Genomic DNA, 24885 nt, shown 5'->3' on the forward strand with positions numbered 1-24885 from the left:
CACAGGGAGGATGATGGGCAGGTGACGAGGATCAAACACTAAGGAGAAGTTAACAAGGGAACGAGAGGGCGGGGCTAAAAGACAACACCGGAGAGAGAGAGAATATGGAAGGCCCACAGGGCCAAAACGTCTCTCTCCACATTAAACAGGGGATCCTGCCGTGATTCTGCCACAAGATCAAGAAAGACAAGACAAGATGAGGCAGAATCATGACAGCTTAGGGCAACATTTAAATTAACGAATCAGATTTCAGAAATAAATTTACAGTTTATTTTAAATGTAATCTTCCAACCAGGATTAGGTGCTTCTAGACCATTGTTTTTCACTTATCATTTCCCTCTGATTTTAGGGGTAAGTTATGGTTAGGGTTGGGATTTGGTGTGGGTTTAGGTTTTATTTATAAAAATGTTGTCCTTAGGTCAACAAAATATGTTGCCCTGAGGACATCAACCACTTGGCAAAATCAGGTCGAGCGTCAGAATTTTGTGACTGAACTACCATCTAAAATGTTCTACATGACCTGTCTTTATGTGCTAGTTTCTCCTACAGATGATCCAGCAGCTCAGAGCAATTCTGATGAAGAGCACAGTCATGTCGTGAGGAAGAGGTTTGCTGAGAGTCTTCCTCCATTCCCTGTGGCTGCTGTCATCATCCACAGAACACTTGGTCACCTTTTACCAGAACGCTACGACCCTGACCGCCGCAGTCTCAGGTACAAACTATTGTCCAAATATTTAGTTTGGTTGGGTTTTGCATTCATGTCACATTAGATACTAAGCACAGAACACTGTTGTAATAATCAGAAAATCTATACAAGATGTCATATTTGCGTTTTTTTGCCCACAGGCTGCCAAACCGTCCGGTCATTAACACACCCATCGTGAGCACAACTGTGTACAGTGAAGGTAAGCCATTACACATGCCTCTGGAACAACCAATCACGCTGGACTACAACCTGCTGGAGACAGAGGAGAGATCCAAACCTGTGTGTGTGTTCTGGAACCACTCTTTCAAGTGAGTCCCATCACCTTCATACACAAAACTCTATACCTGTATATGAACCACTTTGGAAATGTAAACAACGCTGGTCCAGAAGAACTTCCTGTTTCAGTTTATGAACACGACACATACGTTTGAACAAAATACAACCTACAGAACATTTATACCTGAATCAAAATGTTAAACAAATGATTTTGAGATTTAATTATGTATGTAAGAATAAAAAATAACATAAATAAATATGAAATCGGAAGTGCTTCTAGATCAGTGTTGACATCTTGCGAAGAGGTCTATAGATGAAATGTAGATGTCCTGCATTACTTTGACCGTTTATGGCAGTAATAAAATATGATTTATATGAGTAATGAGTAAAATATGAGTTTATGAGTAATAAAATAACGTATGTTGGGTACATAAAGTAAACTGCAGGGCAGTAAGCTTGCATTTCCAAAAACCTTCTGTAACCAAATATTACATTTTGTTATCATTTTATTTTATTTAAAAAATCATATTATTAACTGTGATGTGTTGTCTATTTCTATCAGTGTCAGAGGGACGGGCGGATGGTCATCCAAAGGCTGTGACCTCATCTTCAGAAACTACACCCACATCAGCTGCCAGTGCAATCACATGACAAGCTTTGCCGTTCTAATGGACATCTCTAAGAGAGAGGTACTGTTCTTCAGTTAACTTAGAGAACATAGGCAGCTGTGTGCTAAGGATGCTTTCCAACTGATGTGGAACCTCAAAAATTTTGGCAGCAACACAACATATTCTCTGCACATTTGTGGGTTAACATTCCTGCAACAACAATCCTGTCGAACAATTAAAGTTCTAACCCAATCCCTAACCATTACCATAATTTACCATAATGTGATAGATCCTAGCACAGCCCTTGTAGGTCTAAAATTAGCACTTAACCTAAAATAACCTTTTAGGAAAGTTGTTCCAGGACCAGGAAGAATATTGGCCCAGGAATGTAGAGCTTGGCACGATCAGGTTCATCCGTTGGTCTTTAAATAAAGCACACAGGAGACAACTGAATTAGTTCCAGTAAATGATCACTTAAAACACATAATAATCTAATAAGAGAATAAATAGCACACACAAATTTTGGGTGAAAATGTTCACTTTTAACTACACTTTGTGACACACTTTCTTAAAATATCTCTTGCCTCCATCACCATCTTGGTGAGATTGTCAGAGTGCATTCTGGGATTGTCTTCTCCATAAAGAATAAATGTTCTTTTAAAACATCAGTTTAATTTTTTGTATCTTTTCTTGTTTTTCTGTGTCTGGTTTTGTTCTCATTTTTATGGACCCTCTCTTTCTCCCAGCATGGTGATGTTCTTCCTTTGAAGATTGTAACGTACACCACAGTCTCCGCCTCTCTCCTGGCTCTTTTACTCACCTTTATCCTACTGGCCATTCTGCATAAACTAAGATCCAATCTCCTCAGCATCCACAAGAACCTGGTGGCCGCCTTGTTCTTCTCCGAGCTCGTCTTCCTAATCGGAATCAACCAGACGGAAAACCCGGTGAGGAACTCAAAATATTACCACGTTAATGGAAATCCTAAAAAAAAGAAAAAGTCGGTAGACCACACAAAACTGGCTTTATGGGTCTAATCTTTCCTCAAGTTAAATCACAAGCCAACATTTATAAAGATCTCATATGTGGTTTTGTGTCATCTCTCATTAAAGCCTCATTGAGATTTCCGTTTCAGCGATTTCCAGAATTTAGATTTCTGTTCTCAAATTCCACTAATTGCTTTAAGTCTTTAATTAATAGCTGGATGTACCAGTGGGTTAGGCAGCTTTGAGGTTACAACTTTGGGGAGGAGAAAGAGAAAGGCAATTCCAACATTATGGATGTGACATAAACACTCAGAGAATGTGTTTGTTACCAATATATTAAACCATCTGTTTATATTTTACTAAACCCTTGTTGATAGAGTCTAAACACCAGAAACCTTGAGTTTTCTATTTTAAAAAGGTGAAATAAACATGCGTTATGGATGTGACAAAAAAGGAGGTTTTTGAGAGACTGCGTACTTTGCAGGATTTCTTTGAATTAAAATGTAAACCAGATGCAATAATACCTAACAAATGGAGAAGGGATGGGCCTTTAAAGAACATAAAATAGTTTCTTTTTTTATATTAAGGTTATGGATGTGACAATCCTGAAAATGGCACTTTCAGAATATGGAAAATCATGTGCTAAAAATAAAAATGAATTCTTTAAAAAATTTAAGAGAGACCTCATATTTAAACCTCCAAATGTTGACATCTGTGCTATTAGTATAGTAAAATAGAGGATAGCTGTTACAGTGGAAAAAAATCAATTTTATGAGTTGTTATTCTGCTGCTGAATACTAACAATCTGTTTCTTTCTGTAGTTTGTGTGTACGGTAATAGCCATACTACTGCACTACTTCTACATGTGCACATTTGCCTGGACGTTTGTGGAGGGTTTGCACATATACCGTATGCTCACTGAGGTCAGGAACATCAACCACGGTCACATGCGCTTCTACTACGCCATAGGCTGGGGGATTCCTGCCATTATTACAGGTTAGACACACACACTCTCCTTTCTATTTTATCTACAGTGTCATCACAGTCACACACATACAGTTTTAAATGATGTTGAAGTTGACAAACACACATACACAACACCAGTAATACACCTTTGGAGTTGACTGTAAAGCACACACACCACATACACACCCATGATCTCGTGCTTGGGCTCGCCCCTCCTTTAATTGGTGTGTGTGTGTGTGTGTGTGTGTGTGTGTGTGTGTGTGATCCCTGTGGGAAAGAGACAGAATGCCGGTGTCTTCATATTACTCTCTCTCTCCCTGTCTCTCTTTCTATCTCTTCCTTCCTTTTTCTTTTTTTCTGTGATGGCTCTGTTCTCCATAATGGGTGTCACTTTCTTCACTGGCACATGCTCAAAGCAGCGAAAAAACCCCTAACATACACATAATAGAGGTTGACCCAACTCATCTCCTCTCCATTTAACCTCAGAGACCATATAGAACACCCTTTGCATCCATTTAGACACCCCTAGAAAACATGTAAACATGCCTATTTGATCACCCTCATTACCTATCTAGTAACTACAAGGCGACACAATAACAAAAACAGCACTTTTATCAACCGCCCAAGACACCCTAGTAACCACCACACCCTAAAGTCCCCCTGTGGTGAAAATCAAGTTTTTAATGTTGTTTATGTGTTAAAAAACTTATGTTTTTAATAAGCTTTAAGAGAAACCATATGCAAATTCAGTATTTTTAACAACTGCAGAGAATATTCTCCATAAAATAGCAGTTTTCCAAAGACAGTTTGCATGCAGTTTGCAATGCAGTTTGAAACTGCCTCTGTTTATGACATCATAACCCTGTAACCAATCACGTTAATAGAGTCATAGATATGGATGGATGGCGCATAGACTCAGCACTGAAACGATCGCTGCTGCTTTTGTTCTGCTACTGCAACACGAGCAAGCGCTGCTCACACGTCGAATGAGGCATCTACTGTATGTACTGTATACCTATAATCACTGTTCTAAGATCCCACGATTGAATGGAGACGGGGACTAATTTGCATAATTATGAATATGTGGCGTTACATTCAAGTCATTTTAAGGCATGAAGAAATTATTATCACAGGACAAAACTTTTACATATGTCATTTTAATGCTTAAAGATGAGTTTTAAGTGATAAAATTATTGAATGCAGGGGGACTTTAACGCAGTAGAAGTCATTTTACACACAAACACCACTCACATGTTCTTTAATGCATGTTGATGTTTGTGTTGTCAGGTCTGGCTGTGGGTCTGGATCCTCAGGGCTACGGGAACCCCGATTTCTGTTGGCTGTCTGTCCACGACACCATTATTTGGAGCTTCGCTGGACCCATCGCCGTAGTTGTGCTGGTGAGTCGATACATCTGAAACCTTTTCTATTAGTTTAATTCCAGTTTCATGCCTAAATGCACGATACATTTCTTTTTCACAGGTTAACATTGTTATCTTTGTGCTGGCTGCAAAGGCGTCGTGTGGCCGCAGACAGCGTTCTTTTGAGAAGTCTGGGGTTATGTAAGACACTTTATCCTGTCCTTACCTCTAAATTCATTTACTGTCTAATATGAGTGGTAATTAGTTATATTTTAATTAGGGCTGTCAACGTTAACGCGTTAACGCATGTGATTAATTTTTTCAAATTAACGCGTGAAAAATATTTAACGCAATTAACGCAGCATCCGTTTGTTTTGACATTCTTTGTCTAGCGTTACATGATGTAATCACGCTCTTATTCGTGTACAGGCTTTTAAACCACTTAAGCGTGATTTTAAACAGTTGCTTTGACGCGTTCAATGAAGATAGACAGCTTCTAAACTGTGGGAAGCGGCAAAACGCAACGCGAGGTCCAGTCTGGTGTATACAGTCATGGGCTGAAGGCTGCGTCCGTGAATCTCTGTCAGACAGCGCATCCATGTTAAGTTCTCTTTCGTGCTTGAATGGATAAAACCATACAAGATTATGTCAGAAAGCCCGTTTTGTCTAGCATTTTCTTAAGCAAAACTTCAAAGTGTAAAATAAAATCTTAAATGAATGCAAAGAGTTGTGAAAATGGGAGTGCGGTGACGGTCAGATCTTAGTACTGAGACAGCTCTTAAAGGGGCCACGTTTTTAAACATGCTGCTGTGACTCCTGTCACTAATGTATCAAAGAACAAAATAAAAGAAGAAATCAATGTGATTTTGTAGCTTTAATGAGAATTCTTCTGCATTTAATTTATAATTTAGCATTAAAGACTGTAAAGTGTTTGAGAACTTCCTTCAATTTCTGTATATTTCATGATAGCTCTCAATTATATTGTTGAATGGCTATAATTAATGTTAAAATAATCAATTTAATAGAGACATCAGTTACAGTACTAATATCAAAATGTTTTCTTTCATTCATAAAATGACGCTGTTAAAGAAATATGTTGTTTCTACATCAATTTGAAGATTAAATGTGAAATTATTCAAATGTAAAAGTATATTTTAAAATATTATTGTTATGTGTGATTAATTGTGATTAATCACAGAAAATGTGTGATTAATCCGATTAATTTTTTTAATCGATTGACAGCACTAATTTTAATACATTTTTTGTTGTTTGTGTTCACCAGTCCTGCGCTTCGAATGGCCTTCCTGCTGCTGTTGCTCATTAGCGCCACCTGGCTGCTGGGTTTAATAGCTGTTAACAATGATCTTATGTTGTTCCACTACCTGTTTGCTATCTTCAGCTGTCTGCAGGTAACACTTCTGCTATTCATAACTTTGTGTTTTTCAAAATAGACTTTAAACAACATGCACTATTATGATGTGCTGTTGTTATTCAGAATGTTTTAACTTTTTTGCCTGGCGAAAGAGAAAACATGAAAAATGAATTCAAGGAGATCGTAAAGAATTTCGTTATTTTTTTGCTGACCCATTAAAGGAGTCACCCAGAGCACACTTGAAACCACATACCCATTCAAGAAATTGTAAAAATATCCTCCTGTGTATAGATCATTAATATACATTAAACAATTTCATTGAACATCATTAAACAATAATAAAGTAAGAAACAGTGAAAACAAAGATATAATAATTAAATTAACATAATTTAAACCAGCAAATAAATACAACTTTACAACCTGATGTCAAATTTATTTCAACATTTCTCTTTTTAGGGTATATTCTTCTTCTTCTTCTACATTGTGTTCAGTAAAGAAGCGAGAAAGAATCTAAAGAACGTTCTCACCGGGAAGAAACCATTACCGGATGAGTCCAATACTACACGCACCACCCTGCTCACGGTACATTTCTACAGTACAAAACAAACAGATTCTAAAATATGTTTAAATCAAGTGCCATCCACAGGTCTGGAAACAGTGGTTCTGATCAGACTGACATGAACAAGTCTTGTATACAATAGAGTAACCAAGTGATTTCAGTGAAGTAATTTGCAAGTAATTTCATGCAATTTAGTTTGAGAGGAAGACCTTTGTGGTAATGTGGCCCTAAGCATGATCAACAGTAGCGTGTTCTGACATGCTTTTTTGTTTTTAGCGTACGCTGAACTGTAACAACACGTACGAGGATGGGGTGCTGTTCCGTTCGGCCATCGGCGAGTCCACCGCATCGCTAGAGAGCACAGTCAGGTCAGCCAAGAGCCATAGCAGCTACGTTGCTTACATGCACAGGTAACACGCTACTGCAGGAGCACAGTGCTATACTCTTGTTTCTCACCTCTCACAATCTCACTTTAACTTTCTTAATCTTCTTTGCATGAGTTTTTTTTATTTATTTAAATGTATGCGCAAAGGTGCATGGCTTATGCTTGGCAATTTTACAGTACCATACACAGTATGCACACTTACTGTGTACCGCATGCACATGGAAACATCACATGTGTGTGTTTGTCTAAGTGTATACAATAACCACATCCTGTGTCAATACATTTTTTTTATGTTATTATATATATGTTTTTTTTTTGCAGTATAGTGACAACTATTTTTGCATTATGAAATCTTCATTGTTAAATTATTAATTAAAACAGCCTGTTCTAAATAACTGATTTGCAGAAATGTAATCACACTTTCTTTTGTCTACTCTCATATTTAAACCAGAATACTCTCATATTTAAAGTCAGGTCTTCTCTTTTATGTCTTTTCTTCTACTTCTCTCATGCATTTACAGAGATGAATTAGGTCAGAAGGCCGGTGTTTCTTCTGGAAATGCTAAAGCCGGACACACTGACATGGATGGCTCGCTCTTCCGTAACGGCACTAAAGCAGATGGTACGAATACTTTGTCAGTCAATACTCTGATATGTACATTCTGTTTTAAATGAAATTCTGCATTTATGGATTTTATGAATTTTAAACTGTGTGTTTGCTCATACTATTACACATCATTTATATTATAAGAATGGCATGCAAATAATCCAGAGGTGTTACATCATTTTTTAATGATTGTTGAGATGTTGACAAAAGGTTTTGTGTTTTCAGACTCTGATTCAGACAGTGAGCTATCCATGGACGAACACAGCAGCTCGTACGCATCCTCTCATTCGTCTGACAGTGAAGACGAAGATATTGAAATGAAACCAAAATGGAATAATGAGAGACAGCCACTACACAGCACTCCAAAAGGTACAAGACACATTTTTCTCTTTCTAATCATATTCAGGTTAAATATGTCACAAATTGAATCTATTGATACAAGAAGGTTCAACTCGCAACCCTATCAAAAATATACTGTACTTATAGAAATGTCTAACATTTAAAACTGGCAGCTGGTGTTTGACGTTTCATTTTTTTATGTCTCAGTGGACACTGTATCCAATCACGTGAAGCCTTACTGGCCGTCTGAAGCCATGACAGCCAGTGACAGTGAAGATCCAGGAGGGGCGGAGAAACTGAGGGTGGAAACTAAAGTCAATGTGGAACTCCATCAGGAGAATAAACTCAATCACATTGGAGAGACGGCTCAGGATAAAGACTACCAAACATCATCAATACAACCCAACAGCAACCATCAGCCTGAACAGAGAAAGGGTGAGATCTTAAAATAAAAATGCTTTTAAATTCATTCATGTCAGCTAGCCTGCCTGTTAGTATCTTTCAAGAGCTTATGAAAGTGGCATAGTTATGAATCTCTTTTGACGATATAAATCTATGCAAAAACAACATAAAAATAACAACAAATATTGTCAAATTATAAACATTATAACATTATAAACATTATTGTCCGGTTTCACAGACAAGGCTTAAGGCTAATCCCAGACTAAATATCCTAATTTCACTAAGGCCCGGTTTCACAGACAAGGTTTAGTGCTAGTTCCAGACTAAAATGAATGTGTGACCTGTCTTAACTGAATATAACTTGCCCAGAAATATCTTAAAATATATCAGTGCCATTGTTTTGTCTCAAGATGCACACCGTAATATATTCTTCTAAGGCATCTTTATAAAAGCAACATAAATATCTTAATTCAACTAAGGCATAGTCCTGGTTTAAGATAAACTGTGTCTGTGAAACCAGGCCTAAGGGTTAGACCGTGCTTAAACTAAGCCCTGTCTGTGAAACCGGGCCTAGATATTATAACATTATAAATAGTTTAAAGACCGATGTGACATATTTTAAATACAATGGTTCAATAACAATTCTCTAGATGTGTGTTTTTTTGTATTTTTCTAATTTTATGGTTTTTATAATCATGTTTCTATTTTTATAGCATTTTTGTACTAAATGCTTAAGGCTTTTGTAGTAAAATGTTTTTATAAAGTTCCTTTGCTGTGAAAAGAACTTTATCGAAAATTGACTTGAATATTTCCCAGTAAAATAGGATATTAGGATAGGATATCAATCAGGAATGAAATGCATTTTATAGTTTACACAGTAAAAAAGACAAAAAAAGTTTTTCAGAGGCATTTTTTATTGTTTAGATTAGAATAACAAGCACTGATGAATTCTAGAGTTTATTACGTGTTGCCTTGACGTTACACATACTAATGTGTTTATATTCACTCTCTGTACACAGGTATTCTGAAGAACAAGATCACATATCCTCCTCCATTGACAGACAAGAACATGAAAAACAAACTTAGAGAGAAGCTGTCAGACTACAATCCCCCCACCATATCCTCCAGAGCGCCCTCTATAACCTCTAATGATGGGGGCAACAACATCCTGATCAAACCCCCTCATCGGACGCCTGTCCCTCCAAGAGAGCATCAGAACGGCATGGCAATGAATTTGAGATCAGGGACTGTCAACGGTGGCAACCAGTCAGACTCTGAGTAAGACTTCTTTGCACACTCCACCCCTCCTTACCCAGATCTGCTCTTTTCCTTCTGTTATTGTGTTTCGAGACTAAATTAAATCTCATCAGTAAGTGATTGCGCAACGTGGCAGGGTTGTACCAAAACCAGTCAATGCCAATGCTAGTAAAATTGTACAACTCTTGAAATGAATTTAAAATGCACTGCTTTTATTTAAAACATTATAGCAGTATTCTCTATTATACTGTATAAAATTTAAGTCTTTAAGTTAAAAAAGTATTCAAGATAAAATAAACAACGAAGAAACAAATGAAATGTTCTTAGGTTCGAAGTGACTTATACCACAACATGTCTTTTAAACATGCCACCAAAAACGCTAAACAATGCAATTTGTTTTGACTGTTGAAATTTGAACCCTATTAATAATTGACGTATTTGGTAAAGAAACAGCTTACAGACTAGCTGATATACTCACTAGCCACCTCAATAAAACGTATTTCAAATGTGTCATCTTTCTGCTTATCCGAGAGATTTAGATTATTTAGAAGATATTGTAAAAAGTGCACAATGTCAATTATATTTCTTTATGAGATTAAATAAGAATTAATTATTATTTCTTTCACACTTTTCACAGTTTAGCATTGTTGAAAAGCAACTGTACATTAAAGACAGTGTAAAACAAACAGACAATAAACATACTTATATAGATAGATATAGATAAAGGCAAAAGAAAAAAATGGATGCATATTTGAACCGCGGTGACAGCACAGCGACATAAAATAGAGTTGGTACAACCGATACTGTAGAAAGACTGGCAGTGTTACATTTTTTACTTTTAATATTGACTTAAAGGTCCAGTGTGTCATTTTTTGGAGGATCTATTCACATAAATGCAATATAATAAACATAACTATGTCTTCAGAGGTGTATAAAGAGCTTACACAATGAAGCGTTATGTTTTTATTACCTTAGAATGAGCTATTTCTATCTACATACACCGTGGGTCCCCTTGCATATAATTGGCCATGTTCTGTCAGCCGTCGTAGTGTTTCAAGCGGGAGGGGTGGAGTGAGCAGATGGTTGCGATTCGCAACCTTGCCGCTAGATTTCACTGACTGGACCTTTAACAAAGTACTCGACAACATTCCTGAAACGAAAAATACAAAAATCCCAGTGTTGGGTAAGTTACTCTGAAAAAGTAATTAATTACTAGTTACTAATTACACATTCGATAATGTAATTAGATTACTGTACAAGTTACTCTCTTCAAAAAGTATTTAATTACTTATTACTAATTACTTTCTATGTCCTACATCAACCTTGATGAGTTAAGTGATTCAAGGATAGACATGAAACGGCTCTTTTAATTCATTCAAATAAATCATATAAAACTACAAAGTATTATTATTAATTACAAATGTGAGAATTATACATTAAAGCGCGGATTTTAAAGTTAGACTTTGAATTTTGATGTCAATTCCTCTTCTGCACACACACATATTACACAAAGTATTTAGTTTAATTACATCAGAAGTAACTGTAATTAAATTACAGAAAAATGAGAGTAATCCCTTACTTTACTTTTTCAAGGGAAAAGTAATTAAATTACAGTAACTAATTACTTAGTAACTAGTTACACCCAACACTGAAAAATCCTTAACTGACATTTGTTTTGCATGTTTTTGAAACCCGAGTCCTCTGATTCTGTTCAGCCCTTTGTATCTCTACTCAAGCATGTATGCTGAAACAAAAATCTTCTTTACACCTGCTGTTCATGTGGCATGTGTACTATACCTGCCTGTATTCCTGCCTGAACACCCTCCTAACCCGCATGTATCCTCCTTCCCATTCTCTCCCCCTCTGCTCACTACAGCGGCAGTAACGAAACATCAATCTGACCCAGCAGGAACCCTGAGGAACTTTTGCCCTCATGAGGGGAGAATTTGAATCCCTAGCAGCGAGAGAGACGCAAAGCAAAGGAGGATCACGTGGAGGACCTCGCCATAGGCGCACCTTGCTCTCCAGCGTGTGCCTGGGATCCATGCCCTGTTGGAGGACAGTATTATTACAGATGTCTGCCTTAAAATTAAGAAAAGATAAAGGGAATGTATGTATGTAAATACAAAAGAGGGGTAAGCAAGAATAGATGGAAAATGTGCCAAACCACTTGATGTGGTACTACAACCCTCAGAATGGCGATCAGTGTGCTCATTCTGAGTGATGGGTGGACTTGAAGAGACACATATAACTTAAAATGTGATTTTTATGTTTTACCACTAGTGCTTTCTTCAAGTGCTCTCGTGCACAAAATCACACAAGGCTGGAACTGTGTAGAGACATTTTCTGTTTACGAAATGGAAATCATGGAATGCTGTTATTGTCACTAAGTGCCCCGTCCGAATGGTCTTTGAATACCTTCCTCATGTAATTATTTTGTAGATATATTTTTTTAAATTGTAATATTTTGTATGTGAATTATTTTAAGACATGTTTGTATATTGAAATGAGCAATTTTAATAACGTTTAATGCGAGACCTTTTTTCTGATGTGATCGCATCCAAATCTTTTGTATTTGATTTGTAGAGTTTGGTTGCTGTGGTGCTGCAGTCCCCAACACACTTATTTTAAAGACTAAATACCCATTAAAAACAAGACAACACTGCAGAACTTTATCAGTTTGTCTGTTTGGTGGCGATTGTAACAATAATGTTTGAACTGTGAAGACTCGTGGTGGCCCTTATACTCTAAATTTGAGGTTGGAATCTGGATTATTTTGTAATTATGATAGTCTATGATACTTATTTGAAAGAAGCAGGTGTTATAGTTTCCCACAAGAAAAACACTGGATTTCTAACTGTAAAGCTGTATTTATTTTTATGTTTTGAGACACTGGAAAAAATTAAGTTGTAAAAATAAAAGGTCAATGAATTTGTATGATTCTTGTACAAACTTTTATCTGTTTTCCTGTAACAAGCACATATTTTATATCTCATTTTTTATTTTAGTTACACCAAAACTGATTTTTGATCAATGTAAATATTTTTTGTTGTTACACATTTTTTTCTTGCATAAACATATTTTTTAGGAAGAAAATCCTGCCGATTTACCACTTTGGTGCTGTCAAGAAAGCAGAACAGACAAAGGCTTTCAGAAACCTTCATGATCACTATCTGAAAAGAGAACAGAATTTATTTGCATTCCTTGTAAATACATGCTACAGAAAACATCTGATCGGTTATACATGCGATGTGAGAAACAGCAGAATCTGCAGTGTAGGTGTCTGATGTTCCAGAAGGAGTCAGTTCACTCTCTGGCCTACAGTCTAAAAAAAGATCTTCCATTTAACACAAAACAATTCAAGTGTTCAATGCCAAGCAAACCCACACAACATTAAAACATTTTTTTAATTCAGTACAAATGCTCTCAACTTGAACATTCAATATGTGAGGCAGACTAGATACTGACGATCATGCAGAGATTGAATTGAGCAATGGAGAAAACTTCATCAGATTAATCCAAGCAGAACAACTGTGATGTAAAAAGTGATGTAATAGAACAGCTCAGCAAGTAACTTTCAATTTTATATTTTAACCACAAAGGCAAAAGTTCCATCTTTCAGCATTTGGGTGAGATTCCAGAATGTCATGTGCACATGTTTAGTTTAGTTGTTGCAAATATAATAGGGAACAGGTTATAAAAAGATGAGATTCAGATATTTATTATTCTGCTATATACACCTCAGGATAATAAGGCTAATGTTATTTCATTTACCGTAGAAGTTGTTAGTTGTACAGATATGGGACTTGTTACAGTGACAGTTTATAGTTAGTTTACACTGCTATAAAGCCATTAAGATTAATAATGGACTAAATCACATTTATTTTCACATTAAACACTATCTGTTAAATAGTCATTTTCACTAATAATAGTGCTTATAGTGAGTATAGTGAGTACCAGTACCATTAATATTGATTTTAATTTACAGTATATTTATGTAAACAAAAGTGGGTGAATTATTTACATTTACATTACTATCATATCAATTATGAGAAACTTAGTATGTTAATGATGTCAAAAGCATTCCTAAGAAATTATTGTCAAATAAAGATAAAGGCCCCATCCTCTTTCTGGTTTCACCTGAGATTTAATAGAATCAGGGACATTTTACAATTAATCTGTTAGTTAACATATACTAACAATGTGCCATATTTAGACGGTGTAATGTTAGTTAATACAAATAGGCAACAATTGTTCATTGTTCATGTGAGTTAATTGTAAAATTACATTAACATATAGGCCTAAAACGTATTAAAACAATTTGTAGAAAAAAACAACAAAGAAAAACAGAGTATTAAAAATATAAGTATTTTAAGGCTTGTGCGGTCCTGGGTAATTGGTATGTAATTGTATGATCTATGACGAGATTATGAGATCCAAATTACACGAAGGTTCCCGTAGGCCTACTGTATAAACGCCTATCTGGCGCCATCTACCGGTGCAATAACTTCTTATTGAATAAGAATCGTATTTGTACTGTTTTTGTTTGGAGAAGTTACTAATTTCTAAGAAATAACTATTTTTGTTTTTGATCAAAACTGTCAATTTAGTTTGAGTTATTCTGTAATCTTATCAGAGGAATTGCTGATTAAGGTTCAAAAGATGTTTATTGATCGAGGGTTGTAGTCAAAGGTCATAATGAGTAGATGCAGGAAGAGAGCTCTGTTTCTGATGATCGACAGAGAGAGCCGCTTTTAAGAAACATGTAAGTAATATAAAAAATCTGGATATGTCATTATTTAGCATAAGCTTTAAAATTCTAGTTTGTTTCAATGTTCCTTACCAACTACAATAAAACTATAGGTACATTGTATTTGTTACATAAACATTCCCTCAATGTTTTGGTTATGAACAACCTTATTTTATCATTCACGTTTCTCTTTAGTCAAACTCAACTTCTCAAGGTTAACGAACCCACAAACGTTACGCAGTACTTCACCAATTTTCACGATTACTAACTTATGATAAAATAAGAAAAGACAAAATCCTAAAGCATAATAACGCCAATAAAAACAACTTGTTAAGTTTTGTTTAGTTTAAGTTTTAGATTTGCGAGTTTTAGATGGAAAATATTGCGCCCAGAAAAGAGTGAAGTGAGCTTTCTTGCGTACACTTTTGTTAGTACGGCCCCTTTAAGAGATCAGTGCACGGCTTTAGAGGATTTGCCTGTGTCTACTGTGTGAGTGAGAGCTGTTCAGACATCAACAAGAAGATAGAAGCAGGTCGCTGTTCTCTCAGGGGCAGATTGACATTAACTCACACATAATCACGACTCCAGGGAAATCACAGAGCTCTTTAACAAAACAAGACAAGTGCGTGTTGGCGGATATCTGGTGTATATATTTCCAGCAGTTTTCCAGCAGGTGTTTAAAGGACCTTTCTCACACTGTCAACGGGGTTCATGAAACTTTGCTACGATTTACGAGCTGGGTAAGCTTCAAGATACACTTCATAAATACCGAAGACGGCAACAGTCGATTTACAATACATGTCTAGTACTGTCATGTCTAGTAACAATAAGCTTAAAACAAAGCGGCTTGTCACTGACTATGTCGCACTTAGGGCTCGTCGAATTAAACGAGGGTGTATACGTCATAAAATGTATCATTTCCCCGTATTGTGTCATTTATATGTACTTCAGAAATACGACATTATTCTGTCATTCAGACATGATCAAGGACAAGATGTAGCCTATTATGTTGGACACCATGACCAACATTGTATTATACTCACACGCATCTTAAATGATACATGTAATGTGTATGTGTGCTTACATGTGTTAAGATGATGGTCACAGTGCGTGATGGTGAAGTGTACAGCGACATAATGACCCGTTGATGCTATCAGGCTGATTCGTTTATTCTCTGATTCATTGTTTCATTGGTGCAACGAATTACATTTACATGTATGCATTTATCAGAGGCTTTTATCCAAAGCGACTTACATTGCATTATACATTTGTTTCTGACTTTGTGCAATCCCTGGTAATGACCCTTTTAAGTCTTCATAGGTTCCATCGATCAGTTGTTGATCTTTGATTCGTCTATTTTACTGTATATCCATAGATTTTGATTCACTTATCAATTTGTTTGTTAGTTTATTATTTGATTCGTCTATTTTACTGTATGTCCATTGATTTTGATTCACTTATCAATTGGTTTGTTAGTTTATTAATTAGTCAATGTATTGATCAGATTGATTAGTGATCTCTTGATTTATAGGAATGTTTGTTTGTTTGTTTTGTTTTTTGTTTGACAATGAAAGAACACTCTGTATCAGATATAAATGTCCTTGTAAGGTGTTCTCACAGTATACTATCAGTGTTCTTTAGTCAATTACAGAACCTTAGCGATGGATTTTCATGTAGAGATGTGGGCAGTGTGGGGACCTGGAGGTGTTCTGTAGGTGGATACATTTGGACCTAACTTGTGTTCTAAGACTAAGACTTCTGATAGCTCTTATGGCAAACAAAATCTCACAAATTACCAAAAATGTGTCTCTCTGTTTTACTATAATAAGCACTGAAAGCTCTTTAAGTAACGTCTGCTCTCGAACTCAAGGGAGGTCTTGATCTATTTAGTGTTGTTAGCTTTTACAGCTCCATCTACATAATGCAGTTTTTCCTTCTTTTTGTTGGCATGTAAGTGTAGGCAATGTGTTACTTTTAGAAGTCATTACTATTAGCACAGGGGCAGTCTTGGCTAAAATAAGTCTGACACTTTCAGGGTTCTGGCTGTTGAACTCAAATATTTTTTCACGAAAATACAAAGGAACACTGTACTGTTATATTGTTAGCTGCTTCAAAAATGTCTACTACTATAGACCGTCTCATCTGACGCACGCGCCTGACCCCCAGTTAACATCCGGTTTGTGTTTGGATAGTGTCTAATAATAACTATTTATATTTAATTTAATTTATGTTAATATTAATTTATATTATTATTTTACTGTATAATAATTGTATTAAAATAAATGATTTGTTGAATTTTGTTGTATGTTCATTTTATTTAAAAAAAATTGTTGAATGGGTCCTGTAGTTAGGTCTCATTTAAAGTCCCAGTGGAATTAAAAATTACAATGCCTATTTTTTCATGAAATATTGCAGCGTTTTTTGTAAATAGTTTATCAATGTGGGTCATTCTGTTTTTAAAAATCATGTGCCCTCATAATCTTCAGTTAAAATCTGAAAATGCACTTCACTCCTGTAATGACCATCCATCTTAAATGACGTATGTTAGACGGCTTGGGCGCATCCGTTAACTCCTCCCCTTCAACTGTCAGTCTGCTGCAGTTCCATTTAAAAATGCGTTATACATCCAATCAAATAGCAGAGAAAGACGAAAGCCACGCCCACTATTATTCTCATTCAAAATTCCCTTTCACTGGGAAATACGTCAAAATACCGAAGTAAAAACGATCGCAACTTCCGGTTCACGGGGACTTTAAACCATATCGGAGTCTAAATTCTATATATTGGAGAGACAAGTTTAGCCAAGTAACGGTTCTTCATGGTTTCTTTTGATTGTTATCAGAAGTAATCTACAGGCACTCTATTGTTTGTGAATGTGTACCGGAAGTTCAGTTGGAGTCAAAAAAGCACGCATGCGCAGTAATGTTTGTTTATGTTGTTAAGATGAAACCTTTCATACAGTATGCTTTTTTATCAATAGATTCTGACAGACAACCCATGGCAATGCGCCATGCATACACTGATGAGGGGAACAAAATACCTACTGACAGAAAGAATTACTTATAGCACTTGGAGATTCCATGGTGGCCATGACATTTTGTTTTGCGTGATTTACATACAGTAAAATGTATCTGACAAACAGTTTTTGAAGAAGTTATTTTACATACACCATCAATTTTAGGATAAGCTGGTCTTTATCTCTCTGTAAAATACCAGTCACAGAAACATGAAGACCTGTAATTTGTTTATCATATGATTTTGTGTATAATGTTTGCTAAAGGTATGCATCATTTCTGTTAATTTTACTTTAGTTAGTGATTTAAACAAAACAAAAACTTCAAGTATTAAAATTTTCCACATTTTGAGTAAGTGAGCTTTAAGCATGAATAGCAAAGTATATTCATCTGGTGGATGATAAAACAGGTGAAGGCCCTAGACCAGTGGTTCTCAAACTTTTTCGTTGTAAGGCCTCCTTTGTTTAGAGTGCATCGCTTTGCGGCGCCCCATATAAAGATCTTAAACTTAAAATTTTAATTAAACCAAAAACATATTCAGTTATAAAATGCTGGAACATCAATTATTTTGCTTGGTGGTATTATTGTTCTGATGTTTGATTGCATAAAATCTATGATAAATTTCTTTATTTCTATATGCCACAAAACCTGTGGCCCCCCAGGATCCATCTTGGGGCCTCCAGTTTGAGAACCACTGCCCTAGACTTACTTGCGGCCTTGTGAATGTGCACATAGAGTACAGTTGATTTATGCAAAAAAAGTAGAATCAATTATATTTGCCAGTTCCCACAACCTATTAAGCATGGCAAGCTCCTGTAATATACCCTTTAGGGTCATCTAATAATTTAGTCTAAATCTCTTATCTATATCATAATTTCAAACCCATGGCCAAATGCTTCGTTGTATGTTCTGTGAGAAATCCTTTCCGAAGGAATCTTCTGTCTTTTAAAATGGGATTTATGAACACATCTCGAGGTAGGAAGGGACCTGGAATCTCATTAAAACTTGTTGCAATCATCATAGATCTCTTAGCATTGGTCTTCGTAACATGACAGCCAATTAATTTCATTGAGTTTTAAAAGGTCACCAGTCACAGCCATGGAAACTGGCTGAGAATACAGTATTCATTCACGTGTACTTGTGAAAGTCCTGAGGCTATGAAAATGAGTCAGAGAGGATACTTCTTGGTAAGGCAATAACACACGTAACAGTGGAGTTAAAATTCATCTAGAGTTCAATGAAATTAACAGTACTGTGAATTTGAGTGAATCCAAGTGGATCAACATAATTTCTGATGTTGGAAAAACCTTTCTCTCAACAATCAATTGTAGGATTGGTTTAGCAATGTTAGATTTAGGTTTAGAACTGGGTAATGAGGAAAACTATCCACAGTTTTTAGGGTTTGTTTTGGCTAGGGGTGGGTGGGGTTTATTTAAGGACTTTTTCTTTGACAGAAATGTTGTTTCAGGACTGACAAAATATGTGGATTCAGGAACACATCTTACTTAAAAAAAATCATGCTGACCGTACATTATACATTGCGGCTTTTTGTCTTTTATTGCATCTTTTTTCTATTATTTATTACATTAGAACAGCTCCACAATATTTAAAACCAACAGTTTAAATCGTTTAAATGCTGTTAAACTAAGTAGTTTGTTAAAGTGACAGTTCATCCAAAAATTGTCATTGACTTTCATTCTTAGAACACAAACGAAGATATTCCCATTCACATCTATTGTATTGTATAGACACAAAACCAATGCAAGTCAATGGGTACCACCGTTTTTCGGTTGTTCAACATTCTTCAAAATATCTCCTTTTGTGTTCTACAGAAGAAAGTCATACAAGTTTGAAATGACAGGAGGGTTAGTAAATGATGACAGAAATTTCATTTTTGGGTTTACTATCCCACTAAGCGTGCTTTTTAATAAGGTCTTTTTAATGAATACCTAATGTCGTTCAATTATTATTGTTATTGTTTATAGTCTCTAAACACCAATGTCGTCTCTGCATTTAGATGATGTAGAAGTTTACAAACACTATTAATTGAGCAATGGGCACAGGATTCTCCAAAATTGGACACACTTTAGCCCACATATACGCTACCGTTTTGGTAAACAAAATGCTTTATCATTCGAGGCTAATCCTTAAGCAGAAATGTTATAAACTATCAATTCACAAGTATTTTACTGTCACAAACAGTAAGTTGAGCAAGGTTGGACATGTAACGTTTAATTTATCTTTGTTCTCATTTTTTACATTTTTATGCATTTGGCAGACGCTTTTATCCAAAGCGACTTACATTGCATTGTTTCTGACTATGTGCAATCCCCTGGGATCGAACCCATGACCTTGGCATTGCTAGTGCCATGCTCTAACCACTGAGCCACAGGAAAGCAGTGTTCTGCTTGCAATGTTGACATTTTTTATCTCTATTTTTGTCCCTGCAGGGCTACCATACACAATGTTAAGGTAAAGCCTAAAGCAGCTGTGTTGAATATGCTAAAGCGGCTGGACAAAATCAGATTCCGCGGACCAAAGCGAGATGACTTCCTGGATCTACCCGAGTCTCCCGCAGGGTCAGACACTGAATGTAGTGATGACATTCTGGTGAGACCTCGACCTTCAATACGAGACAACGATGAGCAAAGAGACCCTGTAAGTCATTGCAAATACGTTTCTTGTGTAACATAACCTTACTCTTCTGTCTGTTCTATTGATACATTTTCATGTCAACTCTCTCTTTTTATGACAGCTCAAAGCTAAAAAGGTTGATTAATGTTCTGTCTAGCTGTTATCTCATCATAACAACCTGTTTACACCCGACACTGTAGCTACAGTCTTACACCCTTTCATTGATATGCTTAATGGAAGAATGGTTGCTGTTATTATGTTGATGAGGTTTTCTGAATCCCAAGAGGTTTGTCTTCCCATCTGCAGTCTGTTTATTTTGAGTCTTTTCCCACAATGAAGAAAACATTAGATTAGTCATACAGTTGCATAAGTGTCTCACCGTAGAGCCAACACTCCCTGCTTTTGAAATGTAAACTGAGATGCTGTAGAGGCTTGGGGTTTTTTCTTCAGAACAATTGTTTTCACATGTCTTTACACACTGTAGGGCGTCCTGCTGTCCTGTAGGGTGTCTAACTTTCATTGCCCATTTAATAACATGGCTCTTTTCCAAAGTGACGTAAGCTGCCCACACAAGCAGCAATTTTAAGGAAACAATGTCAGTGTGAAGGGTGTTCCACACTGTAGGCAGTAAAACTTGATTTTTGCGTTATCTGAAGAAAATGTGATGATGGTTGATGATAGGTTGTTGCTTACAGGAATCAAAGGAGCCCATGTTCATGCCTACACTGTAAACTGAATTTTACAGTTTTTTACAGATTTTTGTGTTTTTTTTAAATACAGTCAAAACCGTAAAATTATAAAAAAGACAGCATATTTACAAGAAAAACAGGTGAAAAAACCTTTATTTTACAGTTTATTTCTGGCGCCAGCTGCCAGACATTTTCAGTTTTTTTTAAACAAGATTTTTTTTACAGTTTATTTTTGAAATATGGTCAAAAACTATAAAATTAAAGAAAAAGACAACACACTTACAAGAAAAATGGGGAAAACAATTTAAATTATATCCTTATATCCTATAATTTTGCAGGGGGAAAATATATTTTACGGTATATTTCTGTTTGTCCAGTTTACAGAAAATTTCCATTTTTTTACGGATTTTTTTTACATTGTATGGTATTTTGGTCTGGTCTGATCAACTTGCTGCCTTCTCATTAGGGAGCATTACATTCATCCTTCATAGATGATGCAGTCACAGAATGTAGATTGATATGAGCTCAATGAAAGTTCTTGTGAATGTGAATATGGTGGATGGAGTCATCACCATATTAGCCTCATCTAATTTTTCTCCAAGCTTTGCCTTAACCACCGTTTAATTCTAATAAAATACGTGTAGTAACCATTTTTTGTGGATTTGTATCACCATATGTGTATGTGTTACTAAATATGTTTTACTAATTATACACTATATGCTTTGATATAGTGAGACCATGGTACATTTGTGGATGCTATAATTTTGCTATAAAACCAAAGAACAATGGTAATATGAATAGTTTACATTCATAATGACAATTATGTCATTATTTAATCACCCTGCTGTCATTTTTAACCTGTGTGACAAAATTATTATTATGCCTTTGACGGGCTTTTAAGAAGCATGTGACCTCTGCACACATGAAGAGGCTGACCAGTCTCAACACAGTTTGCATGAGTTTGCATTGGTAATTTCTTGCATCACGTGCAGCTTTATTGTTGTACGCAACAGTCTCCTAACCAAGACTGTGACCAGTGGTGCCGTGCTGGTTTAGACAGCAGTGAAGTATGACTTCATGAGGTATGGCGTCATACCTCATACTGATCAGAATAGCTTGGTCACATGCAAACACAGCATGCCATGGGTCTAGTCAGATACCTTTCCTAGATGCCTCAGCTAATGCATCATCGCTACGTAGTTTGGTCTGGTCCATTGCATTACTTTTTGATTCCTCCATTAATGACTCTCTAAAGGATGGAGATAATGAGATTGATTTTCCACAGAAGCAGGGGTTCGATTGACTCATTGACTCCGAATAGCCTGTTTGTGAGAGCTGGTTGCCTACTGTCTCAAACCCTAAAGGAAGCTTTATGTCTCTTCCTTCGTGTTCTAAAACTTTTGATTTCACTGTTTCAGGAGTCATCCTGTACTCTTACAGAATCCTATCCCTTTACACCTCAAAGCGATTTAATTGGATTCCATTTCATGGGTACTCTTAAGTTGTGCGTGTGAGTAACAGACTTTTGGAAGATCGCAAAAAATAAGCTGTGTGATTAACAAAGGTTTATGATGTTAACACGTTTTGCGATTAAGATAACCTTTACAAATTAACACAACATTTGTTACTTTTGAAACCGAAATACAATCGGCAGAAGTAAAAGCTAACACGATGCTATAAACAGACCACACTTAAAGTCCTTGTGAACGGGAAGTTGCGATCGTGTTACTTCCGTATTCTGACACATTTCCGAGTGAAAAGGAATTTCAACTGAGAAAATAAGTGGGCGTGGCTTGCGTTTTTCACTGCTAATTGATTGGATGTGTAAAAACAGCTGTTGCGTTGATTTTGAAATGAAACTGGCAGCAGACTGACAGTTGAAGGGGAGGAGTTAACGGATGCTCCGGCCAAACCGTCTACGTCATTTCAAATAGAGAGTCATTTCAGGATGGAAGTGCATTTTCAGATTTTAACTGAAGATTATGAGGGTACATGAATTTAAAAAGAAAATGACCCACATTGCTAAACTATTTACTATAAACACTGCAATATTTTATGAAAAAATAAGAATTGTAATTTTTAATTTCACTGGGACTTTAAGGTCGCCCGATATCAACGTCACAACCACCAAGCCTCCGACAACTCTTTCAAGCTTTGTAAAAAATGTCTTCCCTGGTAAGTAATTACTCCGTGAATGAATCTGCATCTACGTTTTAAGAGATGTGTGCCCATGTTGCATTTATGGAGTGATTCTGCAGACTAAATTAAAAAGGACTGCAAACTGCATTTGCAAATGCGTTTTCTATTTGTTCGTGTCAAAATTGTGACATAATTCAAACGCAAATGCAACCGTTTGCATTTGCATTTACGCGAACGTACAATGTCTGCCAAATTTCAAAAGGAAAAGCAAAGTCTATTTGCAAATGAATTACCTCTGTGTTACGAGTTACGACCCTGCCATATTTAAATCGCAATAGCAATTCCCCATATGCTATTTCACTTCCTCTGGTGTTGCGTATTAAGCCTGCCAAAACTCAAATGAAATCGCAAATCCCTTTGCATTTGCGTTTCCTCTGACTTGTACAGAAACCTGTCAATCAATGGCGGGGGTGGGCTTATTCAACGGGGTGTGTTTGTATCGGGAAGTGACGTCATTCACCGTCGCAGTGGTGGCAGTCAGTCCAACACCAAGATGACACCGTCAGGGCGACACCGGTTGTGGCTGAAAGGGATTCAGCTACAGCTAAAAGCCAAAATAACAATAATGGAACAAACGAAAATCAGATGCAAAGTTTCATATAGAGAAAATCTTTACAATGAATCACAATTGTGGTACTTAACAAGTATAATTTAAAGAAGTTCAACGGGCTCGATAAACAGTTGAACACAAACAGTGGTCTGGTGATCTCAATGAGCTACCAAGAAAAGTCATATTGAAGCAGTGTGGATTCATCATAATTACATTCATTTCAGTCAGGACCTTTCCAGTCAAGAAAAACCCAAGTCAAAATTTGAAGATAAGTAATCTTTTATTGGCAGATTTGCTAAATTTACATTTGGCGGTATGGCTCTGTTCTAAATTCCCCGTCCTTCTCATGAGCTCCATGAATAGTAAGACAGGGAAGCAGCAGCATCTGGGGTGACTCTCCCGGTTTAGCTGGGAAAGCAGCTCAACCCCCCCCCAAACAAAACCATGCCAGGCAAACCGCTCATTTGGTTCCTCTACTGGCTCTTCAATTCGGTAGGAAGAGCCAGTAGAGGAACCAAATGAGCAGTTCAAAGAACGACAGTCTCTGTAACTGCAATTACTGCAATTCTATGTTATTGCCTTCTCATGACCATTGCTTGATCTTCAACAGTAATCGTATGGATAAATGTCATGGTCCCACCGTCTTGTTTATGAAATTCTAGTCGTGTGGTGGGATCGGGGCAGAGTTCTTGGGTTTTATGTGGGAAGACCATGAGATGTTTATGTTTTTACCTCTCATGTGTTTTTCCAGTGTCTTGTCATTGGCCCCATTCCTCTTGTTTCCTTGTTATCCTTCCCTAAGTGTTTGATTACCCACACCTGCCCCGTGTAGTTATCCCTCGTTTGTCTTCCCTTTAAATACCCTCTTGTTTCTTTGTCCTGTGCTCGTGCATTGTGTATGGTGTCTTTCGTGTCTACCCGTAATCCTGTTCCTGGTCCTTGTCTGTGGATTGTTCGTGTTGTGAGTTACCCTGCCCCTGCCTTTGTTACCCTGCTGTGTTTTTTGTAAGATGTTGTGTCATGCTTATTAGTTAGGTTATTTGCTGTTCTTGTTTTATGTTTTGCCCCCACGTGGGAAGTCTTTGTTTTCTTTATATCTCTTAGTTTCGTTTTCCCCCATTGAGGGTGTTTGTTTTGTGTTTTGTTTATAAATAAAGTATTGTTTTTCGTTAACCCCGTCACTGCCTGCCTGCGCTTGGGTTCTTCCTGCCACATCCGTGACAGA

The 24885-nt window shown here is 36.5% G+C and overlaps 3 protein-coding genes across 14 annotated transcripts in view; 2 read left to right on the forward strand and 1 right to left on the reverse strand.

The window, feature by feature from the left end:
• celsr1a (cadherin EGF LAG seven-pass G-type receptor 1a) overlaps positions 1–12785 on the forward strand; it is a 93336-nt gene extending 80551 nt beyond the window's left edge. For 2 of the 6 annotated variants that reach the window (XM_057323707.1, XM_057323711.1), the window contains 15 exons: positions 538–712; positions 847–1014; positions 1545–1671; positions 2337–2537; positions 3398–3572; positions 4830–4942; positions 5025–5104; positions 6186–6312; positions 6732–6857; positions 7111–7244; positions 7741–7841; positions 8052–8195; positions 8373–8600; positions 9587–9845; positions 11731–12785. In XM_057323707.1, coding sequence (XP_057179690.1) covers positions 538–712; positions 847–1014; positions 1545–1671; positions 2337–2537; positions 3398–3572; positions 4830–4942; positions 5025–5104; positions 6186–6312; positions 6732–6857; positions 7111–7244; positions 7741–7841; positions 8052–8195; positions 8373–8600; positions 9587–9845; positions 11731–11761 — 2189 coding nt within the window. In that variant the 3' untranslated portion in view covers positions 11762–12785. Of the gene's footprint in view, positions 1–537; positions 713–846; positions 1015–1544; positions 1672–2336; positions 2538–3397; positions 3573–4829; positions 4943–5024; positions 5105–6185; positions 6313–6731; positions 6858–7110; positions 7245–7740; positions 7842–8051; positions 8196–8372; positions 8601–9586; positions 9846–11700 lie in introns of all 6 variants that reach the window. The other 4 variants (XM_057323709.1, XM_057323708.1, XM_057323710.1 and 1 more) reach the window with 4 other exon arrangements.
• LOC130547623 (uncharacterized) overlaps positions 1–24885 on the reverse strand; it is a 403303-nt gene that overhangs the window by 116844 nt on the left and 261574 nt on the right. The gene's annotated exons all lie outside the window — the stretch shown is intronic.
• Positions 15066–24885, forward strand: part of gramd4a (GRAM domain containing 4a) — a 113671-nt gene continuing 103851 nt past the window's right edge. For 2 of the 3 annotated variants that reach the window (XM_057323713.1, XM_057323714.1), the window contains exons 1-2: positions 15066–15314; positions 20039–20246. In XM_057323713.1, the coding sequence (XP_057179696.1) occupies positions 15286–15314; positions 20039–20246 (237 nt within the window). In that variant the 5' untranslated portion in view covers positions 15066–15285. Of the gene's footprint in view, positions 15315–20038; positions 20247–24885 lie in introns of those variants that run through there. The other variant, XM_057323715.1, reaches the window with a different exon arrangement.

The sequence above is a fragment of the Triplophysa rosa genome, linkage group LG24 (assembly GCF_024868665.1).
Source record: "Triplophysa rosa linkage group LG24, Trosa_1v2, whole genome shotgun sequence".
NCBI lineage: Eukaryota > Metazoa > Chordata > Actinopteri > Cypriniformes > Nemacheilidae > Triplophysa > Triplophysa rosa.